This window comes from Lissotriton helveticus, chromosome 3_1 (genome assembly GCF_964261635.1).
Source record: "Lissotriton helveticus chromosome 3_1, aLisHel1.1, whole genome shotgun sequence".
Lineage (NCBI taxonomy): Eukaryota > Metazoa > Chordata > Amphibia > Caudata > Salamandridae > Lissotriton > Lissotriton helveticus.
In genome coordinates this window covers 380036716-380064647 of record NC_136061.1, presented here as the reverse complement: position 1 = coordinate 380064647, position 27932 = coordinate 380036716, and the positions used below count along the sequence as shown (strand labels likewise).

The 27932-nt window shown below is 43.7% G+C and overlaps 1 protein-coding gene across 2 annotated transcripts in view; it reads left to right on the top strand.

Moving 5' to 3' along the window:
- The window catches only part of FOXN1 (forkhead box N1), a 540119-nt gene that overhangs the window by 449838 nt on the left and 62349 nt on the right, over positions 1-27932 (top strand). For both annotated transcript variants that reach the window (XM_078680116.1, XM_078680115.1), the window contains one exon: positions 21940-22036. In XM_078680116.1, coding sequence (XP_078536242.1) covers positions 21940-22036 — 97 coding nt within the window. The remainder of the gene's footprint in view (positions 1-21939; positions 22037-27932) is intronic.

Sequence of the window (27932 nt, the reverse complement as noted above, 5' to 3'; positions counted from 1 at the left end):
CGCTGTGAAATAACAACACTCCTCTGCAGCCGCGGTCCGTGCAGGTAGAGCGATGGCGACGCAAGGGCTGTGTGTGTGTGTTGGGGGGTATTTTGATGGACAATGACCCGGGAAAATTAAATAAATAATTACTTTGTCCTGGTCATCATCTGTCAAAATCCCCCCTCACCCGGCCCCACAGATCTTACCTGTACGGGCCGCAGTTGCTCCTCTGTTACTGTGAAGATGATGTTGGGAGGCCTGGAAGAGGGAGAGGGAAAAACATACTATAGCTAGATGAAACAACCTGCATTTCTTTGTATTTTTGGAAGGAGTGTAGAGCTCCAATCATGAAGACATTCTTAAACAGTGGCTACACAAGTTTGTACCTAGCAAACATCTCATTCAATGACCCATTATAAGGTGCGTCCCTCTTTGCACAAAACAACCTCCTGGAGGTCCAACCTCACCCACTAATAGCTAAGATACTCTACTATAAGAACACGTTTCTTGCCGTGGATAACGTTCTTTCTGGTGGATAAACTATCTAATGACAGAGTCCTCATCTTATGAATATTTCCAGCACCACTGGATCCAGAGAATTTTATCAGCAATTCTCTACTGCTTTGGTAGGTGGCATCATGTGGCTCCACATCGGGACTGCCCCTCCCCAAATGCGACATCGGACCCCCTACATAGCTCTTACCTCTGCGCACTTTGGTCAGTTTCTTTCTGAAATCTGTCCACTCTGTCGGACACGCAGATTGTGCCAGTGTGCACATCTCTAGATTAGAATCTTATTAGTATGGACGAAATTAGTCCATTCCACAGAGCTGGAAGGTGGGTGGGTCAGTGAGGGATCTGCAGTTAGAGTATCCACCAGAAAGTGCGTTACTGAAGGTAAGTAACTTTTTCTTCTGACAGGTACTTTTCACCACCTATTCCTCACCTTGTTAATAGATACCACAGCAGTCCTTCCCCAGGTGGCGAGTCTGTAAAATGGCTCAAACAAGGAAAATTTACAGGACCAAACAGGCAAAGTGTCTCTCTCGCCAGGCTCAGTTATCCAGGCAGAAGTGTTTCGCAAAAGTGTGGAGTGATGCAAACGTAGAAGCATGTCAAATGTCAGATGTTGGCACATAATGCACTATCAGTGGTAGCAGCCGTTATTCTGGTGGAATTATCATGTCTGCCTCTGGAGGATGTATCTTGGTGACTCCATAACAGAACATGATACACAAGTAATACATCTAGAGAGGGTTCTTTTCTCAACAGCTGACCACTTTTTTTGTCTCAGAGAACCCTACAAAGAGCTGTTTGTCCACTCAATGTTGTTTGGTGCGGGCTGATGCAAAAGCTTAGTGTTATCTTTGGGTCAAGGTGATGAAGTATTTCTTCCTCTTGAAATGGGTTTGAAGTAGCAAAGAAGACTGACAGAGTGATAGACTGTCCAAAATGGAAGGGCATGACAACCTTCAGGAGAAATACTGCCCTCATTCTGAGGACTAGCTTGTCAGCAGATAAAGGTGTGTGCGGCTACTGGACAAAAAGTGCCTGAAATTCACTCAAGCAATGAGTTGAAGTAATCACAATGAGCAATGTTGTTTGAGTGTAAGGAGATGTAGGGAACAACTGTGAATCAGTGCAAATGGGGCACACACCTCGTCAGTAGCCTGCAGCTAGCGCTTGGCAACAGCGCTTGCAGTTGGGTGCTGTACTGAGGGCCAGCCGACAGGTCTCTCATAGGCTACCTCCTAACGCATGAGTTAACAATGTCATAATATTGCGTATTTCAATGGATTTTGAGGGCCGGGGACTGGTGCTACTAATTCAAGCAACCATCTAAGCTGGTGGTTAGCCACACACCCCTCCCTTTTCCTCCCCAATCGCAATATCGTTACTTCAAACCTGTCATCCACCTGCATGATGTCTTTGCGATGCTTCCATTATGGACTATAACTTGAAAGTGCTGCAGTCTATCTGTATTGCTGTCTGATTAAAAAATCCACATTAAATGTATTATAAAAAAAGTCTATATGATGATGACTAACAGGTGTCTATAGAGTATCCCAGAGAAGATAGTGGGAGGTAAATTACATTTAAAAAAAAAAAACACACTTACCTGCAGGCCAGCCGGCTGCCGCCTCGCGGCCGTCTTCTGCTCTTCGGTCGTCAGCAGGAACCAGGACACACACGTTCACACACGTTCACAGACTCCCCAATCACAATACGGCCTTACAGCAGTATTGTAGTTGGTCCGAGCACGGTGGTTTGGTGATCAGAGAGGGGCTGGGAGGCTGTACATGTTCTCCACCCTGGCTGTACATTAAAACTGGTGGAGCGCATGACTATTTGGCCAGTCCACTCCTCCACCTGACCCCTGCTCTGCTAGCCCAGTCCCGCCCAGACCCGCCCACCCCGCATCTAAGCAGGAACGGAAAATGAAAATCATAATGATAATAACATTGCTTATTCTCATTTTAGTTTTCCTTTTTAAACTGCTCGCAAAGCAGTTGGGTGATGTTTCTCTGCATTAGCAGAGGAACTGCTGCTGATAAGATGGATATATACTACCATGGACAGCCTTGCAAGGCAGTTATTAATGATGATCAATCGTTCACATGAAAATTAGAATTTAGGATGACTTGAGTAATCACACTAAGCGTCCGTCATTGCTGTTGTAAATCAAAGTGCAAGTGCAAGTTAGACCATTAGCAGCCAAATGTTCTAAACACAATAACAGGTAAACTAACTTAATTCCCTGATTTGCTGTAACTGTTACTCTCACCACACTGCCTTTTGACCGGTCATCTTTCCCTCCAAGCAGTGTATATTTAGGATGCTGTAACCTAATACATTTCTGGCCTGTCTGCTCTATAACAAAGTGTTAGGGTATCCTTACATTTCGTCGTTCCATATTTTAAAAAACTGGGGACAAAGATAAAACCTTTGGCTCCGGCCTTTAAAGCTGGAGAGGGCCTTTAATTGCCCGTATAGCTGTCTACGGTGGGCTACAAGGCTATAACAAACTGCTGGAATTCCGGCTTCTCAGGATGTTGTTACAATGAAGAATGATCCATAGTCTGTAGGTGTAGTCAGGATCATAACTTTATTTCTTCTTCAGATCCATGAGATAAGTAGAGATAGTCTAGAGATAGACAAGAGACAGTTCCACTGCTCAGCCCTTCATGTTAACTGACATCTTCTTACTGTTCAAGTCACCCAACATTCTAATGACATCATTAAGGGCCAAGCAGTGTAGCAGGGGAAAGCATAAGGATGATGAACAAGACATGTTACATTACAACACATCCCCCTTTTATCAAAATCAACAATTTGAATTATAAGCATATAAACAACAGAGTCGACAGAAGTGTTGTTTCCATAAATTAAACACTCCTTCATGTAATTTCATCACGCAGTTATCTTGCTCGAGCATCAAAACCCACATAAACTCAATGAGTGAATTTCTTTTTTAAAACAGTAGATGGCAGCAACATCCCTGGATTCACTAGTTTGATACACTATGCAGGCAAAATGAAAAGTGAAGCGATCTCTTACGTTGATTAGCCTGAAAACATCGTCTAACTTCCAAAACATAACACAGCCTGCATTTACTGTTGTTAAATCCCAGCATACATCGCTGCTCTCTTGTGATGTGTCGAGACATTCACTTGAAACCAGAACAAGTGACAGGTGACAGTTATTTAATTCAAAATAAAGAGCATGTAGGAGCAGAGATGCTCATCCAATACTGGTTACTGCAAAACATCTCAGACCAATTTTTTTTTTTAGAGAAAGAAACTGGCACTTACATGAATAGGGCGACCGATGACGTGGTCACTGGTGGGGTCTTTGTGGTGCCAGGTTTCTTTAAATTCAAATCCAAGTCCAAATTCTTTAGTTTCTTGAAAGTCCAAAGTCTAAATCCATATATGTAGCACGTAGGTTCTTTTACAACGTCACCAGTGTTACAATGAAGAATGATCCATAGTCTGTAGGTGTAGTCAGGATCATAACTTTATTTCTTCTTCAGATCCATGAGATAAGTAGAGATAGTCTAGAGATAGACAAGAGACCCCACCAGGAGCAGTTCCACTGCTCAGCCCTTCATGTTAACTGACATCTTCTTACTGTTCAAGTCACCCAACATTCTAATGACATCATTAAGGGCCAAGCAGTGTAGCAGGGGAAAGCATAAGGATGATGAACAAGACATGTTACATTACAGCAGATGTCCTTCAAGTTCTTCTGGAACTCTGAGGGCAGGAGTAGTCCACACTCATATCCACTGGCCTACTGGACGGAAGGCAATATGACCAGTAGAAGAGGTCATTCCCAGTTTTAATCTGCGTATTGCCATTGGAGATCCTGAGCCTAAGTATAGTATTTGCCTCAAGAAGGAGTTTTCCACCTTTGGAAGCACCTACACATTTGTGTGTCCCCAAATTTTAGCACCACAGCAACAAGCTGCCACCACTTAAATTTTGTAAGAAGTAAGGGCATGCTTTATTGGGTGATTTTTATATATGTTGGTGATTCTTCAAACATTCCAGACTGTTGGCACAAGATCACTGTCGACTTGGTTACTTTGGCACCCCAGTGGAGCTAGTTGTTGATCGAATCTCCAAGTAATTATAGGTTTTGACCTGCTGTATTGGTTTCCCGGAGATCCTAAAGTTTGGCTTTAGCTTGGCTTTAGGTTTCATTATCATAAACTTTGTTTTCTATATATTGATTGCTAATTTCCTTGTTTTGCAAAAAGGTTTGAAGCCTTCAAGCAGCCATCTGTGCGTGCTAGGATGACTGTGCCATCTGCAGACATTAGGATCGAAAGATGCTCATTCCCCAGCTAAGGTACGTCATGGGCAAGATCGCTAGGAGACTACCCTCTGCCATTGATAAAGATGTTAAATGTCTGGGGCTATAAAGCAACCCTGCCTGACCCCTGAACCTATACCAAAAATGGCCGTACATTTGCCATTGTGACCGAATTGTATTGGTGCTGCATTGCCAGTGAGGAAGTTCATTAGCAAATTCATTAAGTATTTGGGGACAACTAGTTCCTCCAGGATACGTCAAAGTGTAGACCTATCCACCCTGTCAAAACCTGCCTTTAGGTCTATGAAGTCTAAGAAATTTTGGAGAGCCACGTACTTGAAACAATCATGTATAATTGCAGAACTTGATCAATTGTGCTCTGCCCCTTGCGAAAACCAGCTTAGAGATGAGATATTATGTGGTTGTTCCCCATCCAGGACTCCAACCAAGTGAGCAGCAACTTGCCGGAATTATGCCCTCAGCATTCAATAACACCATTTGCGATAATTGGTTGGATCAGCTCTCCTCCCTTTTTTGGTGAATTGAAAATATTACAGAGGACCTCCCGAAGTCTAGCACCTCACCTTTTACCAATATTGCGCTGAATGCTGCTGTAAATGGACCCAACCACACTTCAACTGGCTCCTTATCTGGGCCTGAGGCTTTTCCCGTTTTTATTATTGAATGATCTGGGCCTTTTCCATCTTGCTAAATGTGATTTCTTCATGTTGGTAGCTGTGCAGGGGGGGCAAAAGCTACGGCTTGATTCTTTAGAGCTCCATGCAGGTTATTTTCTGATTCCCAAATCAGCATCCGAAGGTTCTTGTTAGACCTGGTTTTTTCAGCGCGTTTTCTCCAGACCTTTTGCTTTTGGGCCTCTTGTTTATGACCCTGTTTTGTTGGTTTTAGGACTCTGTGCACTTTACCACTGCTGGTCAGTGCTAAAGTGCATATGCTCTATGTGTAAATTGTTAATGTGGAGTGGAGTTTCCATGATTGGCTTGTTTGACTAACTACTAAGTCCCAGTACAGTGCACTGTGTGTGCCCAGGGCCTGTAAGTCAAATGCTGCTAGTGGGCCAGCAGCACTGATTGTGCCATCCACACAAGCAGCCTTTCAAAGAAGTCTCATACCTGCCACTGCAATGTCTGTGTGCAGTCTCTACTGCCATGTCGACCTGGTAAGTGCACCCATCTGCCAGGCTCTAACCTTCCCTTTTATTCCATGCGAGTCACCCTTAAAGTAGTCCCAAGGTACCCCAGTGGGCAGGGTGCTTTTGGAAGCACCTGCACATTTGTGTGTTCCCAAATTTCAGCTCCACAGCAACAAGCTGCCACCGCTTAAGTTTTATAAGAAGTGATGGCATGCTTTATTGGGTGATTTTTATATATGTTGGTGATTCTTCAAACATTCCAGACTGTTGGCACGAGATCACTGTCGACTTGGTTACTTGGGCACCCTAGTGGAGCTAGTTGTTGATCGAATCTCCAAGTAATTATAGGTTTTGACCTGCTGTATTGGTTTCCCGGAGATCCTAAAGGTTGGCTTTAGGTTGGCTTTAGGTTTCATCATCATAAACTTTGTTTTCTATATATTGATTGCTAATTTCCTTGTTTTGCAAAAAGGTTTGAAGCCTTCAAGCAGCCATCTGTGTGTGCTAGGATGACTGTGCCATCTGCAGACATTAGGATCGAAAGATGCTCATTCCCCAGCTAAGGTACGTCAAGGGCAAGATCGCTAGGAGACTACCCTGTGCCATTGATATAGAAGTTAAATGGCTGGGGCTATAAAGCAACCCTGCCTGACCCCTGAATCTATACCAAAAATGGCCGTGCATTTGCCTATGTGACCGAATTGTATTGGTGCTGCATTGCCAGTGTGGAAGTTCATTAGCAAATTCATTAAGTATTTGGGGACAGCTAGTTCCTCCAGGATACGCCAAAGTGTAGACCTATCCACCCTGTCAAAACCTGCCTTTAGGTCTATGAAGTCTAAGGAATTTCGGAGAGCTACATACTTGAAACAATCATGTATAATTGCAGAACTTGATCATTTGTGCTCTGCCCCTTGCGAAAACCAGCTTAGAGATGAGATATTATGTGGTTGTGCCCCATCCAGGACTCCAATCAAGTGAGCAGCAGTTTGCTGAAATTTTGCCTGCAGCATTCAATAACAACAATTGCGATAATTGGTTGGATCAGCTCTCCTCCCTTTTATGGTGAAAGTTAGGACATGTCCTGATGTGTGCAATATGTTCTGATAGTGAACTAAAGGGAATTTCGTTTTTCACTATTGAAAGGCTATCTGTCCGACAGGATAGAATGGGAGTTTATTTATAAGATCTTATAAATATAACTTCCTTTGGGACCAGATAGGAAGATAAAGTTTTTAGTATGCCTGAATTCAAAATATAAAGATGCATCTTTTAGTAAGGATGATTTTTAGATTCTGTGTTTGAAAATACCCCTTTTAGAAAGTAGGTATTTTCTTGCTTAGCCATTCTGAGTGCCTCTGGTAGTTTGTGGATTGACTGTCTGGATGTGAAGTGACAGGGGCTGGGGATGTGCATTCACTGTAGACAGCCACTGGGGTAGTTGAGGTGTGTCCTGCCTTTCCTGGATGAAGCAGGGCTGAGCTGAATAGACCTGGGCTGCATTTAGAGTAGGGGGAGGAGATTTTCTTGCACCTGAATGGGCCTGGTCTGCCTTACACAATGCTGTCTTCACCTCCTGCCAGGAAGCTGGGTCAGAGAAGACAGAAATGGTTTTGACTGAGCACAAAGCCTCTCTGCCACAAGAGAACAAAGAGAAATGCTGTATAAATATCGGGGCCCAGACCCCAGAACTTTGGATTACTTCTGCAGTCAAGAGGATATAGCGAGGCAAAGTGATTCACCCATCTTGAGGGCCCTATGTTGGCCTGTAGATTTCTGGCGGGTCCTGCGCAGCCCCAGTCTGTGATTTCCAAGAACTTTTTTGGGTCCTTCAGGTCGATTGTATCTTGTAAAGCTTTCACGGGCTTCATCCACTGGTTTTTCTTCTTGTGTCTTATGAAGAGATTATAGGCACTTCTGCCTTCCAGCAGCTGGATCTCACCACCACGTGGTATTAATTCTGTTTTAGGGTCTGTTCTAAGCTCGTTCTTCTTTACTCAGAAATCGTTGTCATACCAATCAAGTTAGAAGTCTTGCACAGTTAGTTCCCCACTTTTTCTATGGTCCATTAATACTTGATTGGTGGCTATATGATTCAGCTTAAAGGATTTGATGGTCTTGGGGCCTAAAGCCTTAGCCTCCATACTCAACGCTACATGAATTGCGTTCACTGCAAATTAGTGGAGAAATCAACTGAATACCAATTAATGAGAACTTGATCAATTGTGCTCTGCCCCTTGCGAAAACCAGCTTAGAGATGAGATATTATGTGGTTGTCCCCCATCCAGGACTCCAACCAAGTGAGCAGCAGCTTGCCGAAATTTTGCCTAGAGCATTCAATAACAAAATTTGCGATAATTGGTTGGATCAGCTCTCCTCCCTGTTATGGTGAAAGTTAGGACATGTCCTGATGTGTGCAATATGGATAACTTTTTCCTGTTTCTGTTCCAGCTCAGTTTGCAGGAGTGTACAGATTCTATCTGGTGTCATTTTTTAACAGAGTTTCTGGAAGAACAAGCATGAGATAGAGCGGATCAGGATCACTTTCTAGTCCCTCTTCAACCCAAATAACGGTTACCAGATTTCAAGCCTCCAAATTGATAAAAAATGTTAAACGCACAACTGCCGTAAATATTGAAAATAGTTTCCACACCACGGATTGTGCTTTCGGATCATGCCATGAATTGTGTTTCTTAACTATGAATTGGTTTCTTTCCCAATTATGTTCTGAACATCCTGGCAATCAATTTTTATGATGTGTTTTTATAATTGCATTCCTTTTTTGTATAAATGTCTAAATGTATTTGTAATGTATCTTTTAGGGTCTAGATGACCGAAATAAAGAATTTTTGGATTGGATTGGATAAAAAATGTAATCATTAGCATTAGCACGCAGATGTTTTTGAGCACCACGTTAGGGACGTTGCTATTTCCCAAATGACTGTGTGTCTCTTTTTCTTTTAATTTATCGTGCTGCCTCATTTCTCCGTAAGACTATTCCTGAGACATATAGTCTGGACTCATATGACCTTTGAGTAATATGGGGGCTGGAGCTTCACAGCGTAGAGGTTACTTGTGTTAACTTATGTGACTATTCCTTTTGTTTTGATATTGGTGAACTTATCTATTGTGTTTAATAGTCTGGGCACAAACACTGTGTTATAAGCACCTGATTTTAATTGTGTAGTTATAGTTCTCAGAAGGGTACCGTGACCTCTCACGCTTGTTAAGTAATGTGCGTGTTTCTATGAGACAAGAATCTCATAACATGCAAGATGTTTTATTATGCCTTGATCAGCCTGATACCCCACTCCCTTACTTGTCTGCCACTGTTTAGCAAAACTTTGGAGTCAGTTGCGTCCCGAGAAGTTTGATTCAACATCTTGGATATGAATCTCATTTTATCACATCTTTTTGATACTCATGGTCTTATCACAGAACCCGTAATACTGGCACTTTCTTGTTTATTGATCTGACTAAGGAAAAGATTACTACTTCACAAATATCACAGGGCTTTACCATGACACACTAAAGATCTGGACCTCTTTTCTTTGTCGGACGGGCAACCACAACATAGATCTGAACTTGCCTTGGGTGAATTCTCCGCTAGCAACTTTACAATATGTCTGAAATCTGAGTTTCAAATGTATAAGACAACTTGAACTGGGAGTATCACAAGTTGATAGATTGTATCTGCTGCCCAGCGAATAATTGACTTCAGTCCCCAATGCCCAGGACAGAACAAGAGAAGAGAGGATCTGAGGCATTAGTTTTGACAAAGGATAGTCAATAGTTCAAGATTTCTGAAGCCAAAATGAGAGCAATTTCTCAGGCTCCCATGACACTACAATACAAGCCTTGAGGAAGTCACGGTGGTGACGAAAGGCATGTTGGCTGTTTTCGTGCTACAACGACAAGGAACTGGATTTCTATTTACATTACAGAACCTATCCTTTATAAATGTCAAGACTGTTTGAAAAACAATTTATGTGTTTCTGAGGATATAAATCACTGTTATGTATGCATAATTCATGTGACAGAACGTTTCTCTCGTTATCCTTTGGTGCTTTTATTGTTGTAATAATTTATCTGCAAACTGCACACAAAATATTTAGAGTGCCGGGGCCCTGTTTCTTGTGTATTTTGAACAAGTCACTTTGTGTTTTGTTCCAACTGATACTCTGGAAAGTGGGGTATCTTACCCTGAGTGGCACCTACCATAATTGTTGAGATATGAAGTAAAATCACTAACTTGTACCTGTATCTGATTACATCTTCTTTGAAGTGAGACACTATATCCACCACTACCGTGTGTGGTTTCTAGCCTTAGCACGCTTTTCTATGCAAAAGGTTGCTTTTGGGGGATTGTTGGAAGTATTCCGGCTATTCAGTGGTCTCAGGCGCACATGTAGGATGATCTTGCCTAATTGTTTTGCTTATTTTGTTGATCTGTAGCTTTTAGACAAAGGAGATGGAAGCCTGCAGGACTGGGTGAAGGCTGGTATTCTGGCTCACACATAGAATTATTATTCTTGCTGGTTGTCAGGATGAGTGGGAGGTGGAGCTTTCCTGGCTTAGAGTAGACAGTAGTACATTCAGAGAATTTGAAATGATTGAGGTTTCGACCTTCCCACACAGTGGTAAATAGATGTTGATAAGATCTATCACTCATGAGCCTGTTTCCAACCTCCGGTGTTGGATATTTTTGTTTATGAAAGAAAATGTTAATTTAGCGTGATCATAGCAGGAGGCTTTGAACAAAATATGAAGGCCATCCTTTTCCTTTCCGCTTGGCTGGATTGTGGCAGGTGTGTTCAAGGAAAATAATCCTTCTAGGTCTATGTTCTCCGATGACCAGGTTTCTTGCAGGTAACAGATGTCTTGTAGCTTCACATATTCTGTCCAGTCCTTATCTTCCAGCTTTTTGCCTAATCCTACTATGTTCAAGCTTGTTATCTGCACTGGGTTGGTGCCTAGATAGAGAGATGTCTGCTTTCTCTATAAATGACTGCTTGATCACCCAGAAGTGGCAGTGGGATCCTACCCAAGCTGCTGTTGCAGTCTGTTGGGATTAGGAAAGGCTCTGGGCTGTCTGCCTGGAAGCATTCAAGATTCACTTCTGCTGTTTGCCTTGTTGCCACGTGGAACTTTAGTTTTTTTAGATTTTCTTTTGGTGGGATAGGATAAGAGGGACCAAATGCTCTGTTCAAGATTGACTAGTAGTCAGACTATTCTTTGATCACCAGTTTGAGGATGTTACCCTTTTTAAAATATTGTGGTTCCCCCTTGACTGGTACATCAGGTTGAAAAATAGAGCCACTCTGCCTCTGGACGCTTTGTTGATCTGAGTGGGGCAACTGGGCTCTCTATGGGAGTACATTGGGTGGGGCAGGATGTCATACGGGCCAGAACCAGCATCGCTGTATTGACTACCGCGTTTGTGATTGTAACGTCCTTAGCACAACATCAGTTATCTGGGGCTTCTAGAATTGGTCTCAAGGAGTCTACTGGGTTCATAGAGTTATTGGAAGCAGTATAGAAGAGGTCAACATTATCGTCTTTTGCCACCATTCTCGACTTGGTCAGATTTCAAAATTGTAGGTGAGCTGCGTTAGAGTTCACTAAATTAACATGGGTCGAGCCACAGAGACGATGTTGCTTTCCTACGCTAACACAACTCCTGCACCAATTTTCATGATGCGTTGATTAACTGGTTGTATGTCATCTTTTACTGATTCCTTCCCAGTATCTCTTTTCACATGCCCACTTCTTGCATTTCCTAGAACCATCTTCAAATGTGGGCGATCTAGTCCCACTCCAGGGCTTTGTGGTGGCAGTATATCTCCTGGGGCTCTCCCGAGGATCCCATGTGGGGATACCTTATTAAGCTGACAGTAGCACACCTGTAAGGTCTGTGCTTGCTTTGGGTGAAGGCAGAGCATGGTTCGGTGGTCAGACGGGGGCTGGGAACCTGGGCATGTTCTCCAGCCAGGCTTTATTGCAGCTTGGGTGGAGAACATGCTAAGTGCACATGAATGTTTGGGAGGCCCGGCTGCCAAACATTCATGCGCACTTAGGGAGTGAAAACCACTCCACCCCTCCCCTGCTGTCAGCAGAGCAGACCCGCCCTGCCTGGCATAGCTGCTGCGCCCATAACAGGGAAAAAATAAAATGTTAATAACATTGAGTTATCATTTTATTTTTCCTTACACACACTGCTGAAAAGCAGTGGGGAAATGCTCATACCTTGGCAGAGGAGCCACCCCCCTTTATACATGGCACAAATGTTTCCACCGCTAAGTACGGGGTTGTAAAAGCATTGCCAGGGCTCTTAATAAGCAAGCCAGGGGTCGCAGCTGCGCCCCTTAAATGACGTCCATGTTGTTACACCAAATACGAGCACCAATATTGCCAACCTATTTACCAGGGGGCTGTATTTTGCCTCGTCGCTAACTGAACTAAACAGTAAGTCGCAGGGCTACTTTGTTTTCCTGAATGAATCAATTATTTTTATTTTATAATCCAACAACACATATTTAAGAAAAATCACATCATATTTTAAACATTGCTTATATCATATCACATTGAGTCAAATTCCTAGGTTAACCCACATTTCATGCATTCAATCATCCATACACTACACACACATCAATACAAAATAGTTTCCTCAGTTCCTAGACAATGTTATTTACAAATATTATACAACATAACAGCATTGGGAAAAAATTTCAAACTTTTTTCTTTTTTTGTAATCAAAAAGTACTCCTAACGCTGTGAGAATCACGGTCTACGCGTTTCGAAATCCCTAAATTAGAGGGAAATCTCATCAGGACCACGTAGCTGGAAAACAAAAAAGGCACGCTTGTGACAGTCTGTTGTGCACAGCCTTCCCTGTATTCCTCCAACCACTTAAAGATAAACACCAACTACTCCTACCTCCATCAGGTGCTCATGTTCTTTGAATGTGGGCTCTGAAACAGACAATTTAACCTTATGTAAAAAACTTTTTGTACACCCTTGACAATCCATACACTGCTACCGACTTCCAATTTGTAATACTCACATTTCTCCCTTTCACACCGCAGTTATCCTTGTGTCAGGCAGGCGAGTGTAAATACTGCTAGACAAAAGAAAGGATACCCACTGTGAGATTCCATTGTGCTATTCGTGCGCTGACTGATTTGAAACCCAGGTACAACTCCTTACTTTAATGGTTCGCGTATCGCGCCTCCAGCCGTGTGTAGCCAATATACCAAGCTGTAAATCTGCGCAGGAGAGAGGGAGACACGAGTCAACCTGTTGGGTTTCCAACCATCCCTCGTCTTGTATGTAAACCCCCGCTTTGGGCTGATCTTACCTGCCGTTTTTTCTCCGGTGTCGGCAAATGTTCCGACCACTCGCACTGCCTGCCTTCTGGTGTGGGCTGGCGAAGACAACAATGCTTGCGCCGTGTCACATGACGTATCCCGTATGGCGTGGAGTAACAAATCACTTCCTGGTTTACGTGCCTCTGGGAAATGTAGTTCCACCTTCATGGCTGGCTGGATCATGTAGTTTAATGGGCGAGATATTGCGGTGGTTTCCGTTGGCTGGATGAGCATTATTAACCGAGGCTGAATTTGAATATTAATGGAGGGTTAAAGGGATGTATATATAAATCCCAAGCTCTTCGTGTATGGTGCCTGCCTGGTTTGTGGATGTCCATAAAATCAGAACAATCAAGAAATCAAAATCAAAAAATCAAAAAATCCCCCATTTGGGATTCTTATAATCTATGTATCTCTGACATTTCGTTCAGGCCGTCCAATGCTGAGTTGAATTTAATGATAAGCATGGCTTCATTGCGTGCAAGTTTATCGTCAAGGTCTCCACCTCTCAAGTCTCTATCAATTTTTGCAATTACTGTCCATCTAAGCTCTTCCACATTATGGTTAAGCGTACTCCAGTGATTTACTAGGGGTGCAGTGATCACATTATTTCTTATCCTGCACTTATGTTGAGTGATGCGGCACCTAACTTCCTGATTGGTTTTGCCAATGTTTAATTTGTCACACGGGCACTTAATTCCATAAATCACATTGCGTGACTTGCAATTTGTGAATTTCTCATGTTTCCAAGAGATTTGTTTATGCTGGAAAAGTGCTCCTTCTTCTGTACTGTTACAACATACACATGTGCCACACTTGTGGTGCCCTCGGACTGGTGGGAGACCCAACATGGAAGTTAATGTCGGATGTTCTTTCTTTAGTGATGCTCGTACTAAATGGTTTGCCACATTTTGATCTTTTTTAAAAGCAAACAGCGGTTTTTCTTTCAAGGCTCTGTCAACATTTTCCACCAGATGCCAGTTTTGTAGTATGATCTTTTTTAACTGGTTGGAATTCGGGCAGAATGTAGATACGCAAACCATTCTATTGAGTGCCGGTTTTTCTCTTTTCTCAAGAAGTGCATCTCTAGGGACCCACCATGCTCTCTTCATCGCCCTCTTCATAAGTTTTTTAGGGTATCCTCTGGCTGCAAGATTGTCCGTTAAGTTGTTGGCATGAAGGACATACTCATCTTTGAAGTGGCAGTTTCTTTTAATCCGGAGATACTGGCCAAATGGAAGATTTTCTCTCAAATTGCGTGGGTGATTACTCCTGAAATGGAGAGCTTTATTCCGGTCCGTGTTTTTCTTAAACAGGGTGGTCACTAACCCCTCCTCTGTTGGGTAAACTTCTACGTCCAAAAAAGCCATTTTTATCTTTGAATGATTCATCGTGAATTTAATCTCTTGAGTTCTAGAGTTTAACCAAACCACAAATTCTTTAATGGATTCCTCACTACCCTTCCAAGTTAGAAAAACGTCGTCTATGTAACGACTCCAGCTTGAGATTTGTTCTAGGAAGGGATTGTTCTGGTAGATAAAACGCTCCTCATAGAGGGACATATATAGAACCGCCAATTCTGGGGCAAAAGGGCAGCCCATAGCAACCCCGCTTATTTGGAAGTAAAATTCGCTGTTGAAATTGAAATAGTTTTTCTTTAACGCAAATGCTGCTAGCTCCATGATGAATTTGGTTGGAACTCTTGTCGGTCTTTCTCTTTCCTCAAGGAAAAAGAGAATTGCTTCCAGGCCACCACTTTGTGGGATCTGTGTGTACAACGCTGTCACGTCCAGAGTGACAAGATAATCCTCATTAGCCTCAAACTGGATGGACGGAAGTTTATTAATAAAGTCCGTCGTGTCTCTCAAGAAGGACTTGACTTTGGGAAGGAATGGTTTTAGGAAGAAATCGACAAATTTCGATATGGGTTCCAATAGGGACCCACAACCCGAGACTATGGGTCTCCCCGGTGGTGTGTTGGAGTCCTTATGAATTTTAGGAAGGACATAAAAAAGGGGGGTCCTTGGATTGTTGCATTTTAAAAATTCATACTCCTTTTTGCCAATTATTCCATCTTCAAAACCTTTGTCCAGAATCACATTCAGTTGTTGTTGTAATTCAATGGTGGGATCTTTCGAAATCTTTCTGTAACATCTGGCGTTGTTTAATTGGCCTAGGACTTCCGTGATGTATTTTAGTGTGTCCCATATCACGATTGAACCACCCTTGTCCGCCTGTTTTATAGTCACTGAGTTGTCTTTTTTGAGGTCCTCCAACGCGGCTCTTTCTGATTGAGATATGTTGAACTTTGTCCACTTTCTTTTTTTCTCCATTTTTGAAATTGCAGATAGAATGGTTTTTTCGAAGGTGAAAATTTCTTTTGCTACTTTATTAAACGGAGGTATGAATGTGGATTTGTTCCTAAAGCCAGTGGCTTCAATGGGGGAATTGTTTAATTTCAACTTTCTACAAAATTCCAGTGCTTCTGTCTTCATTCTGACAAAGTTGGTGTGTCTCACAGGGACAAAAGTCAGTCCTTTTTCCAAGATACTAATTTCCGCGGGCGTTAAGATTTTGTTCGAAAGGTTGAAGATCGGTGATTCTACCAGTTCTTGAAATTTTTTCCCAATGCTGTTATGTTGTATAATATTTGTAAATAACATTGTCTAGGAACTGAGGAAACTATTTTGTATTGATGTGTGTGTAGTGTATGGATGATTGAATGCATGAAATGTGGGTTAACCTAGGAATTTGACTCAATGTGATATGATATAAGCAATGTTTAAAATATGATGTGATTTTTCTTAAATATGTGTTGTTGGATTATAAAATAAAAATAATTGATTCATTCAGGAAAACAAAGTAGCCCTGCGACTTACTGTTTAGTTCAGTTAGCGACGAGGCAAAATACAGCCCCCTGGTAAATAGGTTGGCAATATTGGTGCTCTTTTTTGGTTGGATTGAATAGCGAGGCTTGTCCTTATTGCCTGTGAGCCCAGACCTAGTGTTGGTTTTTGTTACACCAAATACAGCAGCCTGCTTTGTGCTAGAAGTAGGCTGCTATTGCCTCTTTCATTGGTTTTACTGCTGAATTCCCGATAGTCTCACCTCTCTGCTGCATACCAGGGGCAGTGCTGTAAAAACACGGGTTGACCCAATAAGTTGCTGGGACCTGGGTGAATTAGTGATGCAAACAGAGTGGTCCCAGATACTAGAGCAATTAAACCAAGATTAAATAATCTCTCAACTAAATTCAGAAAAGATATCACAACATTGTTTTTAATCACAACGTGTACAAAGATATTCAATAAAACACTGTTCATAAAACACATCAATATTTGATCATAAGTAATGCCCCTAACAGGATGGAGAGGGAAGGGTGGTGATTGGAAAGTGAAGGAACTATACAAATAACAGTGGTCACTTAGACCTCAATGAAAAATTACTAATAATTAGTTAACACAGGCTAAAGATCACAATTCATAAATTAATCAAACAAACTCATGCCTTGCAAAATAGAATCACAAATGAAGGCTGAGGATGGAAAAAGTGTCGACGTTTCGACCCAAATTGATGCAGGTATGCGGTAGAACCTTGCTAGAGGGTCTTCATCAGGACAGGGATGCAGGGGGGGGGCAATAAATTGGAAATGGACATTCCAACTTCGATAAATAGGAAGGAAGTGGAAATTTGGGAGTAACTGTGTGTAAAGAATCAAACTTTCTCCGTACCTTTCCCTCATTTAAAGGCCACATTTTACCACCCTGTGGACATGCCTAGAAAATGGAGTAAAATGTAACAGGCCAAACACTTATTGTCCTTATATTTTCCCCCATGTGTACCCACAATTCAATCCAGTATAAATGAGGGTGTTAACCTCAAATCAAGTGCTGTGCATATTACTTTATATTATTATAAATGCAAGTTTCTTTAGATCAATAATTGAGATCTGAGAGCTTTAAATTGAAACTTAACAGTGATCTCCATGATACATTCGGTGCATTTAGGTCTAGTTTATTTAGGTCTAGTTTATTTTGGTAATCTTTTCACTGCACATCATAATGAGAGTTGCTATGAACCAGAAACTGGCTGCTGTGGCCCTCATATATCAAAATCTGCAATTATTTCAACTAAAGCCAAACACTTAGGTAGCAGGCAGCAACATAAAGTCTCCCACTGTGCTCAGCTGAGCAATCATGCAGGACCTGGCAGCACTGGCACAGGCACTGCAGCTCTACGTGCAGTGTCCAGACTAAAGACAATACATAATACAGAAAGAGACCTTACCTTCTACATGCCTCGTGATTTCACACCTCTTCTCTAGAGGGCTGGCAGTAAAAGAATGTCCTCCTTAAGGAGTGGAAAGACCCGGACCATATTACTTTGCCCAGGTTCATGTCTAAACTGTATCCCTTGCAGGATGCGGAGGTTGCCCTGCCTGATTCGGTGCAGGTGGATTCTGTGGTTGCTTCTCTGGTTGGCAGACCTTCCATGGCGGATGATAATATCCTGAAGGATGGCGTTGAAAAAAAGATTGACTCTGCTCTTAAGAAGTCTTATGCTGGCTCTCACCTGGCTCTGAGGTCTGGGGTGTATGGTGCGTGTGTTGCGCAGTCCTTGTTGGCGGACTTCAAGACTCTATTTTCTACTATTCAGGAGGGGGGCTCTTGTCCTGATTTACTGGAGTCTATGGAACGTCAAGCGGAGTTCCTTTCGGACATTGCGTTTGACTCCGTTAGGGCTTCGGCTCTTTCTTGTGGTTCCTCTGTTGCTGCCCGTCGGAACTTGCTGCTGAAGGGTTGGAAGACGGATGCTGCTCAGCGTTCTATGGCCTTGCGGTTGCCGTTTTCTGGTACTCATCTTTTTGGGGACGCCCTGGAGGGCAAGCTCCATAAGGTCTTCAAGCAGAGGAAGCATTCGTTGTCTTTCCGTCATACTCCTGCTCTTAAGGGGTCCTCATTCTCGAATGCCAGGTCTTTTCGCCAGCCTTCCAGGTTCCAGCAGTCGTCATTTCGAGGCCAGCGTGGTGCTCGAGGGTCCTTTTCTAGGCGGTTCCAGAAGAAGTCCCAGCCGGATGGTGGTTCGGGCGCTCCTCGTTCCTGACTACGCCGTTCCGGTGCCCGCTCTCGCTGGTGGTCGGCCTGCAGTTGGTGGGAGGCTGAGGTTGTTCCTCCCTGCTTGGCTGCTGACGACCTCCGACCAGTGGGTGCTGGATGTTGTGTCCAAGGGTTACCGGATGGAGTTCCTGTCTCCCCCGCCTCCCTCGGGTGTTGTGGTGACCCCCTTGCCTTCGGATCCTACTCGCCGTCTGGCGTTGCTGGAGGGTGTCCAGGTTCTGTTCAGCAAGCTGGCGATTGTGCCAGTCCCCCCGCGGGAACGTGGGCTGGGGACTTATTCCGTTGTATTTGTGGTCCCGAAGATCACGGGGGGTTTCCGTGTTGTCATCAATCTTCGGGCCCTGAACTTGTTTGTGCGCAAGATCACGTTCAAGATGGAGACTCTGCAGAAGGTGATCCCCTTGATTCAGGAGGGCTGGGTGTTCACCTCGCTGGATCTCCAGGATGCCTACCTCCATGTTCCAATGGCGTTGGAGGATCAGCGGTTCCTGCGCTTCTGTCTGGGGGGTCTTCACTGGCAGTTCTGCGTCCTTCCCTTTGGTCTCCGGTCCGCCCCCAGGGTGTTCACCAAGGTGGCGGCTCCCTTGGTGGCTCATCTTCATCTCCTGGGGGTGTCCGTTTTTCCGTACCTGGACGACTGGTTACTGCAGGCTCCTTCTCCGGAGGTCATGTCTCGCCACCTTTCCTTGACCATGCATACGCTAGGGGTTCATGGTTTCCTGGTCAATCTGCCGAAGAGTCACCTGGAGCCCGCCACTCGGAGGACCTTCATTGGGGCTGTGTTCGACTCTGTTCTGGGCAAAGTCTTTCTCCCGGAGTCGAGGATTCTGCGTCTTCAGTCTATGCTGAGGACTTTGCTGGCCCGGGATTCGGCTCCTCTCCTGCAGTGGCTGGTGGTTCAGGGACACATGTCTGCCACTGTGTTCACGGTGCCCTGGGCCAGGGTTCATCTTCGGCCTCTGTTGTGGCATGTTCAGCGTTGGGTGCCCTTTCCTGTCCAGGACTTCTCGATTCCTGTGCCGGTATCTCCGGAGTTGGTGGCTGCTCTGCAGTGGTGGCTGGATTCTTCCAATCTGTCGAAGGGTCTCTGGTTCCATCCCCCGCCCCCCTTGGTGTTGACGACGGATGCCAGCGCTTCCGGCTGGGGTGCGACTTTGGGTCCTTGGGCGGTGCAGGCGCGTTGGCTCCCCTCGGAGTCGCGCCGGTCTTCGAATTGGAGGGAGCTGTCTGCTGTGGAGAGGGCGCTTCGCCTTTTCAAGGGTCGTCTTCTGGGGTGCAATGTGTTGGTGAGGTCGGACAACACTGTGACCGTGGCCTACATCAACCACCAGGGCCGTACCCGCTGCCTCTCACTGAACTTGGTGGCGTGTGCGATTGCGAGTTGGGCCGAGCGTCATCTGGTGGCCATCTCTGCCTTGCACATTCGTGGTGAGGACAACGTGGTGGCAGATTCCTTGAGTCGGAGGTTCCCGTCCTCTCTCTCCCTGTGTCTGGCCCCGCGGATTTTCGGGATGCTCTGCCGGAGGTTCGGGACTCCGGAGCTGGACCTGTTTGCTTCCCGGACGGATGCCCTGCTTCCCCTGTTCTGCTTCCGGTCTCCGGAGTTGGGGGCTTGGGGGGTGGATGCCTTGTCTGTCCTTTGGCCCCCTTGGCTCCTCTATGCGTTCCCCCCCTTTCCTCTGATCCCTGCTTTCTTGCTGAAGGTTCAGCGGGTGGGGGCTCAAGTGGTGGCTGTTCTCCCTTACTGGCCTCGCCGCTCCTGGTTTCCTCTGCTGCTGAGTCTGGCGGTGGGCCCTCCGTGGATCCTGCCCCGCTGCCCGTCTCCTCTGGGTTCCCTGTCTCCCTCCCTGTTGGTTCCTCTCACCTTGGCGGTCTGGAGGTTGAACGGCTGTCTCTTGGAGTCCGGGGTCTGCCGGATCACCTCATCACTGTGATGCAGGCTTCTCGGGGCCTTTCGGGATCCGGCTTCTCTTCTTCCTTCGGACGGGTTGTTGGTTTCCCGTCTGTTTCGGAGTTTCTCTCTTTCTGCTCCTTCTGTCCGCTCTCCGGTTCCTCCTTGGGACCTGTCTTTGGTTCTGGGTGCCTTGCAGTCCCCTCCCTTTGAGCCTTTGGATTCCGTGGAGTTGAAATTCCTGTCTTTCAAAGTTGCATTTTTGGTGGCTGTTACGTCTGCTCGGAGGTTGGGTGAGCTTACGGCTTTGCGTTGTTCTCCCCCCTTTTTGAGGTTTCTTGACGACGCGGTGGTCCTTTCCTTGGACCCCGGTTTTATGCCTAAAATACGTTCACGTTTCCATTCCTCCCAGGAGTTGGTTCTTCCTTCTCTCTGTCCTTCTCCTTCCTCTCCTTCTGATGTCTTACTCCATTCTTTGGATGTGAGGAGGGCGTTGTCTGTTTATGTTGATCGTTCTGCTGGGTTTCGGTCTTCTGACTCCCTCTTCGTGACCTTTGGTTTGGCTGGTAGGGGTAAGGCTGCCTCTCGTCTTACTTTGGGTCGCTGGATTAAGGCTGTGATCTTGTTGGCGTACCAGGGCTCTGGTTTGCCTTGCCCATCTGGGGTTCAGGCTAGATCTACCAGGGGTGTGTCTGCTTCCTGGGCTGCTTTCCATGGGGTTCCCCTTGAGGAGATCTGTAGGGCGGGGACCTGGGCATCCGAGTCCACCTTTGTGCGACATTATCGCTTGAATTGTGCTCTGTCTAGCCGCCCTAATTTTGGTTCTGGTGTGTTGCAAGCTGTGGGGATCCCCCCTTCTGTTTGAATCTGTTTATTTCTGTTTGTTAATAAACTGTGTCTTGCTGCACTCCTTGGTATCTGTTCTGTTTCTGTTTGTGGTGTGCCAAAGGCCTTTGTGGGGTTGCTTTGGTATGCCTCATGAGTGATGACTGGGTCGAGGACGAGGGACGTAGAGGTAATGCTCTGATTACATAAGGTAATCCCCATTACTCTTAGTCTTACTCGTCCTTGACCCAGTCATACGACCCGCCCGCCCTCCCTTTCCAGGCCTTTGGTGCTTGGTACATCAGGATTTGCTTCTGGTGGTGAGGTGCGTTATAGCACCTGACAGGAGGGTGGGTGGAGTCTAAAAGCGTTTCCTGTTTTGTTTCTTGTCGTGTGGAATACCTCATGAGTGATGACTGGGTCGAGGACGAGTAGGACTAAGAGTAATGGGGATTACCTTATGTAATCAGAGCAAGTGAGGAAAGCCACTGAAAGTAACTCATCTACTTGTATATAACTCCTATAAAAGAGCCTTAAAGCTTGGTTGCTAGTTAACAGCTGGGGCTGGCTCATGGTCGATCTGAAACCATTCATAACAGTTTGGTGCTCCAGATAGCACAGCCTGAAGTAGTGGCAGTTCTTTAAAACTCTGTTTGGTAAAATGTCCTTTGCACCCCCCTCGTTGAAGTGAAAATGCGACTTAAATTAATAGGAACAACACATTGTGATAGTTATACCAATCTCCAAATAGTAAATAAAGCCCATCTATTTTCTTTTTTTGCCCAGTATTCTCATTTTCATGGCGCTGAGGAACAGTAAGAATGGGAGCCTGCCCGTCAGCGAGATTTACAACTTCATGACCGAGCACTTCCCCTACTTCAAGGTGAGTCTTGACAGCGACAAACTTTTTTTTAGGGCACACGTTTTCCTTTTTTCATGTTACATATTTTGACAGTTATCAGTTGATTTCTCTAGCAAAAAAACAGTTTTCTTCAATATTACAGAATTCATATACATTTCATTGGCATTCATTCAGACAACCATCCAACAAATAAAAACAGTGCTAAAGCCACCAGCTCGGTAAAATCACCTAGCGAGTTAGGCCTGATGACTCTTTGGGCAGATGGCAGATGGTTGGTGCAAATTGAGCATCAATTGTTTGCGACCTATCTAGCATTTTTCCATGCGACTGATATACTAATCAGTCAAATCTCAAAATGTATATTTGAAGAGGCCTGCTACATGGGCATGAGCTCATTTGCAAGTTGTGACACTCTAGGAACGGCTCTGAAAAATGAGTTCGAGGCCTACCACTCTAACCCTGCCTTAGCATTCTCAGCATGTCAACACCCGAATTCCGATTTGCAAAAGCATTTAAGAATGCCGGAAATAGTACTTCAGGTTTTCTCTTTCAAGTACTCTTACACGACTTTGTGAATAGGCTGTGAAACGTCCAACACCCTATCACGAAAAGTACAAAGCGGGCACCATCCTGTATGTTTGTAGTAATTGTATATTAATATTCCCTGAATATTCCGACTTTATTACCATTTTTTATGTTTTGGGGCTAATTAAAAAGGCATGTAAAAGTCCGTAAAATAGTACTACAGGATTGCTTCTTTACGTACTTTGAGAATCTGTTTTTAAAAACAGTCTGTGTTCCTTAAAGGGGCAGGTGTTCCTTTAAAAAAATGTTTACATTTGGGGGAGTATGCACTGCTCTCCTAGACAACTGTCTTTCCGCCCACAAAGCTTTTGTGAATAAGTTACCATCTAAACTCAATAGTTTGCAACAGCAATGGCTGGTAAACCAATTACATATCCCATTGCATCTCATATATAGGAGGAGGATTACTCTTTAGGCCCTCTAGTTTTTTGTGATTCAGAAGCGGTTGTGAAAACATGTTTCTGACTCCTAAAAAGACTTTTGTGCATTACAAAATGATGTTCTGCAATCGAAAACTCTGTGATTTTTTTCAATTGTGGTCTTTGAAACCCCAAACGATTTTTGTACATCAAGCCCATAATTTGTTTAAATAAGTACTTTAACTATAGATAGTGAAAAAGAAACTGGCAGTAACGTCCCTCTAGAGGGGGAAAGGCAGGAGTAGGAGAATAGGAACGTGTGAGGGAGAGAACTTTAAAAGGTGGAGTGCATTACTCCATTCATGTAAGGTTCCCAACTGGGCTGAGACTTCTGTCTTGAGTTTGGTAACTAGCACCACTCCTTCCTGTAGCCACAATGCCATCTACACAGAACATCCAGACCAGGGAAATAAGGTGCCATCGAGAACCTTGCAAGGGAGAATAAAACCCGAAGGGAAACCAGCTCCAGAGACAGATGGAAGATGTAGAAGTTTGGAGAACAATTCAGGACTTGATGTAAAAAAAATCCAGAATCCGGAGAATAGCAGACGAGACTTGTAGAATATTTTTGATTCAAAGGAAAATCCTGAGAAAACAAAGAGGCAAAAATACAGTGCAAGGGGCAAATAACGAAATGAAAAACAGTGTTGGCTGTATTGTGGAACACCCTCCCCTGAATTCAGAAGCCTTCTATTCTAAAATGCGCCATCGTGGATTGAAAAACAGCCAAAGGAATCCACTATATCCACCATCTTGGATTTGGACCAATAATATAGTCCAGCTCTGCCTCTTCCTGGAGAACCATGGGTCATGCTTAATTAAAAAAAACAGGAAGTGACATCACAGGAAGTACCAAAGATGTCCTGGATTACACCACTGCCACAAGAATCCACTAGACCCCCATCCTGGACTGGTAATGATTCTGTCATTCACCTCCGCCTCCACCTGTGGGAAACTAGAGGAAAGGTGAAGAAATGTCCTCCTGAAATAGATACGCTTTTACAAACTCTTTTTTTCTTACAAGATATTGCTTGCCTAGAGATATTCTTGAGGCACAACTATTCACTAAAGACGCCACACAGATAATTGGATTTTAAGGTCATAAGGAAAAGATCCTCAACATTATCATTATATAATATATCTATAATATTTGCCCTATGGTGTGTTTTTTTAAATAAATCATCTTATGATGTAAAATCACTTCTAAGCACTAGGATATTTACATGAACATATGCAAATACCGTCTTTAATTAATATGTTGTCATAAAATAGTCACCAGTCATAGAAGAACATACATAATTAGCGCAAAGAGCAAATGATGCAATCCTGCAAGCGAGAATTAATTTAAATATTCAGTTTATCTTGTAAACGTTAATATAGCTATAATTTTAAGCAATGTTATTTCACCTATATGGTAAGGGGGTTCATTTTGCAATTAGATTCAAAAGATTATTGAGGTTTTTCTACCCTCATTTTACGTTTTGTACCTGGTGCATTGAAGGTTCCATTCAGTATATGATTCTAGACAACTGGTGCAAATTATTTTGTAGGCCAATCACTCTTTGTTAACTATAGCAGAACACAATTGTGCAACATTTTCAGAAATTGGTGTTGGATCTTTCTTTGGGCCCTAGTGTAGCAAGTGTCAATTAGGAAATATCCTTGGTCATAACTATAAATTGTCACAAGTGTCCAAAAGCCTTTCGGCATCATTGCGTGAAAGAAAAATTGCGAAGACTCCCTTTTCATACTTGACTGTCAAAAGCTTGCAACTTTACTCTAGGACGTAATGTAGGTTTGGTCCCAGAAAGAGTATGAGAAAATAATAACACAAATAGAGCAATACCCAATCAGTTGTACTCCTTTTTTAAAGAAATAATGTATTTGTTATTAAAAAAATGAATACAACTTCATTTCCAATCTGAAACAACAAAACAATCTTAAAGATCTTAGCACCATGAAATGCTGAGATAATCTCCAAAATGTATATTTTCATTTAGTGGTCTTCATTAAAGTTTAAGAGGGAGTCAAGTTTGGATTGATGCTGCTCAGTTCGATGGTTGTCTTGAAATCTCTGCTTGCTAGTTTTTTTCCCAAATGCATGATTACCATGCTTCTATTCAATGACCGATACAATTAATCAGACTACCTAAACAGGACAAATAATCCCATTCATGAGTACACAATTTCAATAAAATACACAATAAGGGGAGACAGGGAGTCGCAGAGAGGTCCAGTACGCTTGCTCCTAAGAACAAATAAGCAAATAACAATAAGGTAACTGTTCCTAATAGAGTGTGTTTTAGGTGGACAATAAGTACTAGGGAGAGGCTCTTCCTATTTAAGAAGCGATGCATGTAATAGAACAAGTCTGTGGATGACCACTTTTCCTGCACTGTCAGCTATCCTGGTGGGCATTTTATTGAGGCTTCTGTTACAAGTGATTGTAATGCCATTGAGCTTGAAACTTTGACTGGTGGTTGAGGAATTGGCCTACGATGGAGAGATTTTCAAAGGATATCCTTTCTGGTGGACACTTCTTCCCACACATTTTTCACCTTATCAATATTTCAGGCACCAGATTGGATCCAAACATATTCTCCAAGCAGTGGTGCCAAGCAACTCCAGTTGCATCTACCATCCCCTTAGACAGGTAAAACTGGGCAATGTACAGTGTTTCCTATGAATAGATGTATGTTCTGATTTTCAGCACCTAAATTACTTGGCTATGGAGCTCCTCTTCGATTATTACCAAATCACTCCAATTGCTTTTCGACTTAGTCAGCAGACAGATATCAAATGTCGCCTCCTAAGGTTTCATGATTTCAACTTTGATGAAAATGTTGCAAGAAGAAATCTTTTTATAACCCCCCACAAAAGCCTGCAATGGACATTGAAAAGGAGTAACACCCCAAGTCGGTTCTACATTTTCAGGCAGTGAATACACATCTCCAGTCTGAGTCTGTGGGGCACTGCTTCATGCACCTTGTTTTCTCCTCAGTCAACGGAAATTAAGTTCTAGAGATCCAACCTCTCTAAAAACAACGAGAAGGGGAAGATATTACACCTAGAGAGAATAATTAAACTGAAGTTTGTCAGAGCAGCTCCCATGGGTCGACCCTGCTAATGTATCCCATTCAGCTGCAATGGAACTCCATTTACCTCGTGAATGTTTGGCAGGAGTCTCCAGCCTTCCACTAGATCAGAGATTGCATTGTGCCTGCATGAGGCTCCAAGTTCTCAGCGCTGCCCTTCATTTTTAGGGGTCAAGCAATCTTACTTTCCCCACCACCTATAGCTCTAGCCTTTTTGTTGATGGTCACCCAGCTCACAATCATAGTTTCCCACAGCTTCTCTCTTTTGGTATCCTTCATCACCAGACATCGAAAGGGTGTCGTAGGTGCGACGGTGGCTGGTGGGCGGGGGGCACCATCATGTTCTCCTGTCATGGCAAGAGGAGAAACAACACATATTTCTCAGGCCAAAAGTCGTGTATCCCAATCAGCAAATGAAGAGCGCCATTCAACACCAAATTGCCCATGTCACAGCAATCATATTTTGCAGCTATTTTCTTACACATGTGTTGCAACATGGCCTGAAGGTGAACTGACCACCCCAAAAAATCTATCAAATTAGGCCTTCTTGCTGGGCACGCCCCTCCACCATCCAACAGTTTAATAGAAGCAAGGTGGTAAAGTCCTTTTTATGCATCATGGTGGAAAGGTTAAACATAGACAAACAACATAAAAAATATAAACAAGTGTGATAAAAGCAATCATTAATGAACTATGGTGTATTGCTTGTGGAAGACTAATACTGACAAAATGCATCTTGCAAAACTATTTATCAAATGTGGTACAAATCTGCAGGAGACAATCCTGAGGTCCATGTTCACAAACCTCAGAGACTTTGGGTATCGTTCTATCCAAATAACAGACAGTGTATTAGTCAGTTTATATGTGGTAGTGTGGAAAGACTTAAGTGTAGAGAGTACAGACTACTGACGATCTAGTAACTTGACAATAAACAAGCATTAGTTTGACATTCACTCGTGTACTGCCAAAAACAAAAAGGAAAACATATATGTTGCAGTACAGAAAAAAAGTAAAAAGGGTTTCTTTGTGTATACAATGCTTAGACGGTACTAAAAAAAAAAAAAAAAGAGCAGATGCCCAAAATGTTTCTTAGGCGCCACCCACCTGCTTCCCCCACTGGCACCATTCACCGGTCCTAGCCATGGGCGGTATGGGCAGCTGCTCAGGGCCTCGCGCTCAGGGGGGCCCCGCCGCCGGCCCCGCAGTTGCAGGAATAAACAAGCATTTGCAATGCAATAGGTCTCGCATTATTAAAGTTTGAGCTATTGGTGTCTCATTATTACGCAATGCCAATAGCTCAAACTTTAATAATGCGAGACCTATTGCATTGCAAATGCTTGTTTTGCTAGGCACAGGGAGATTAAGTGATTTGCCCAGAATCGCTGGACGTTGATGCTCCCTGCTGAGCCTCGAATCGGGTTCCCCAGCTTCCTGGTCCACCGCTCTAGCCGTTACGCTACACCCGCTCCCGTAAATAAGGCTTTCATGACTGACTGTGTATTTTAAAACGTTTTGTAAGGGCAAGAAAGTACTCAACCAAGAACATTGAAACAGCAGGATGAGTTATTTAATGCACATAGGCACTTTAGCACAATGTCAGATTCTAATTGTATGCCCAGCCTTTACTCCCATGCAATATTCAGGCGGTCGAAATGTCTCCTATTGCAAATTCTTTTGTCTTCATCGCAGAAGAAACCTTCCTATTGTTTTGAGGTTTAAATAAGGTTTAATAGGTCTTCCAATTGACTGTGAAGTATTAGGTGTTGCTAATGATTAGCAACTATTTATATAATGCACAATGGCAATTTAGTTATGTAG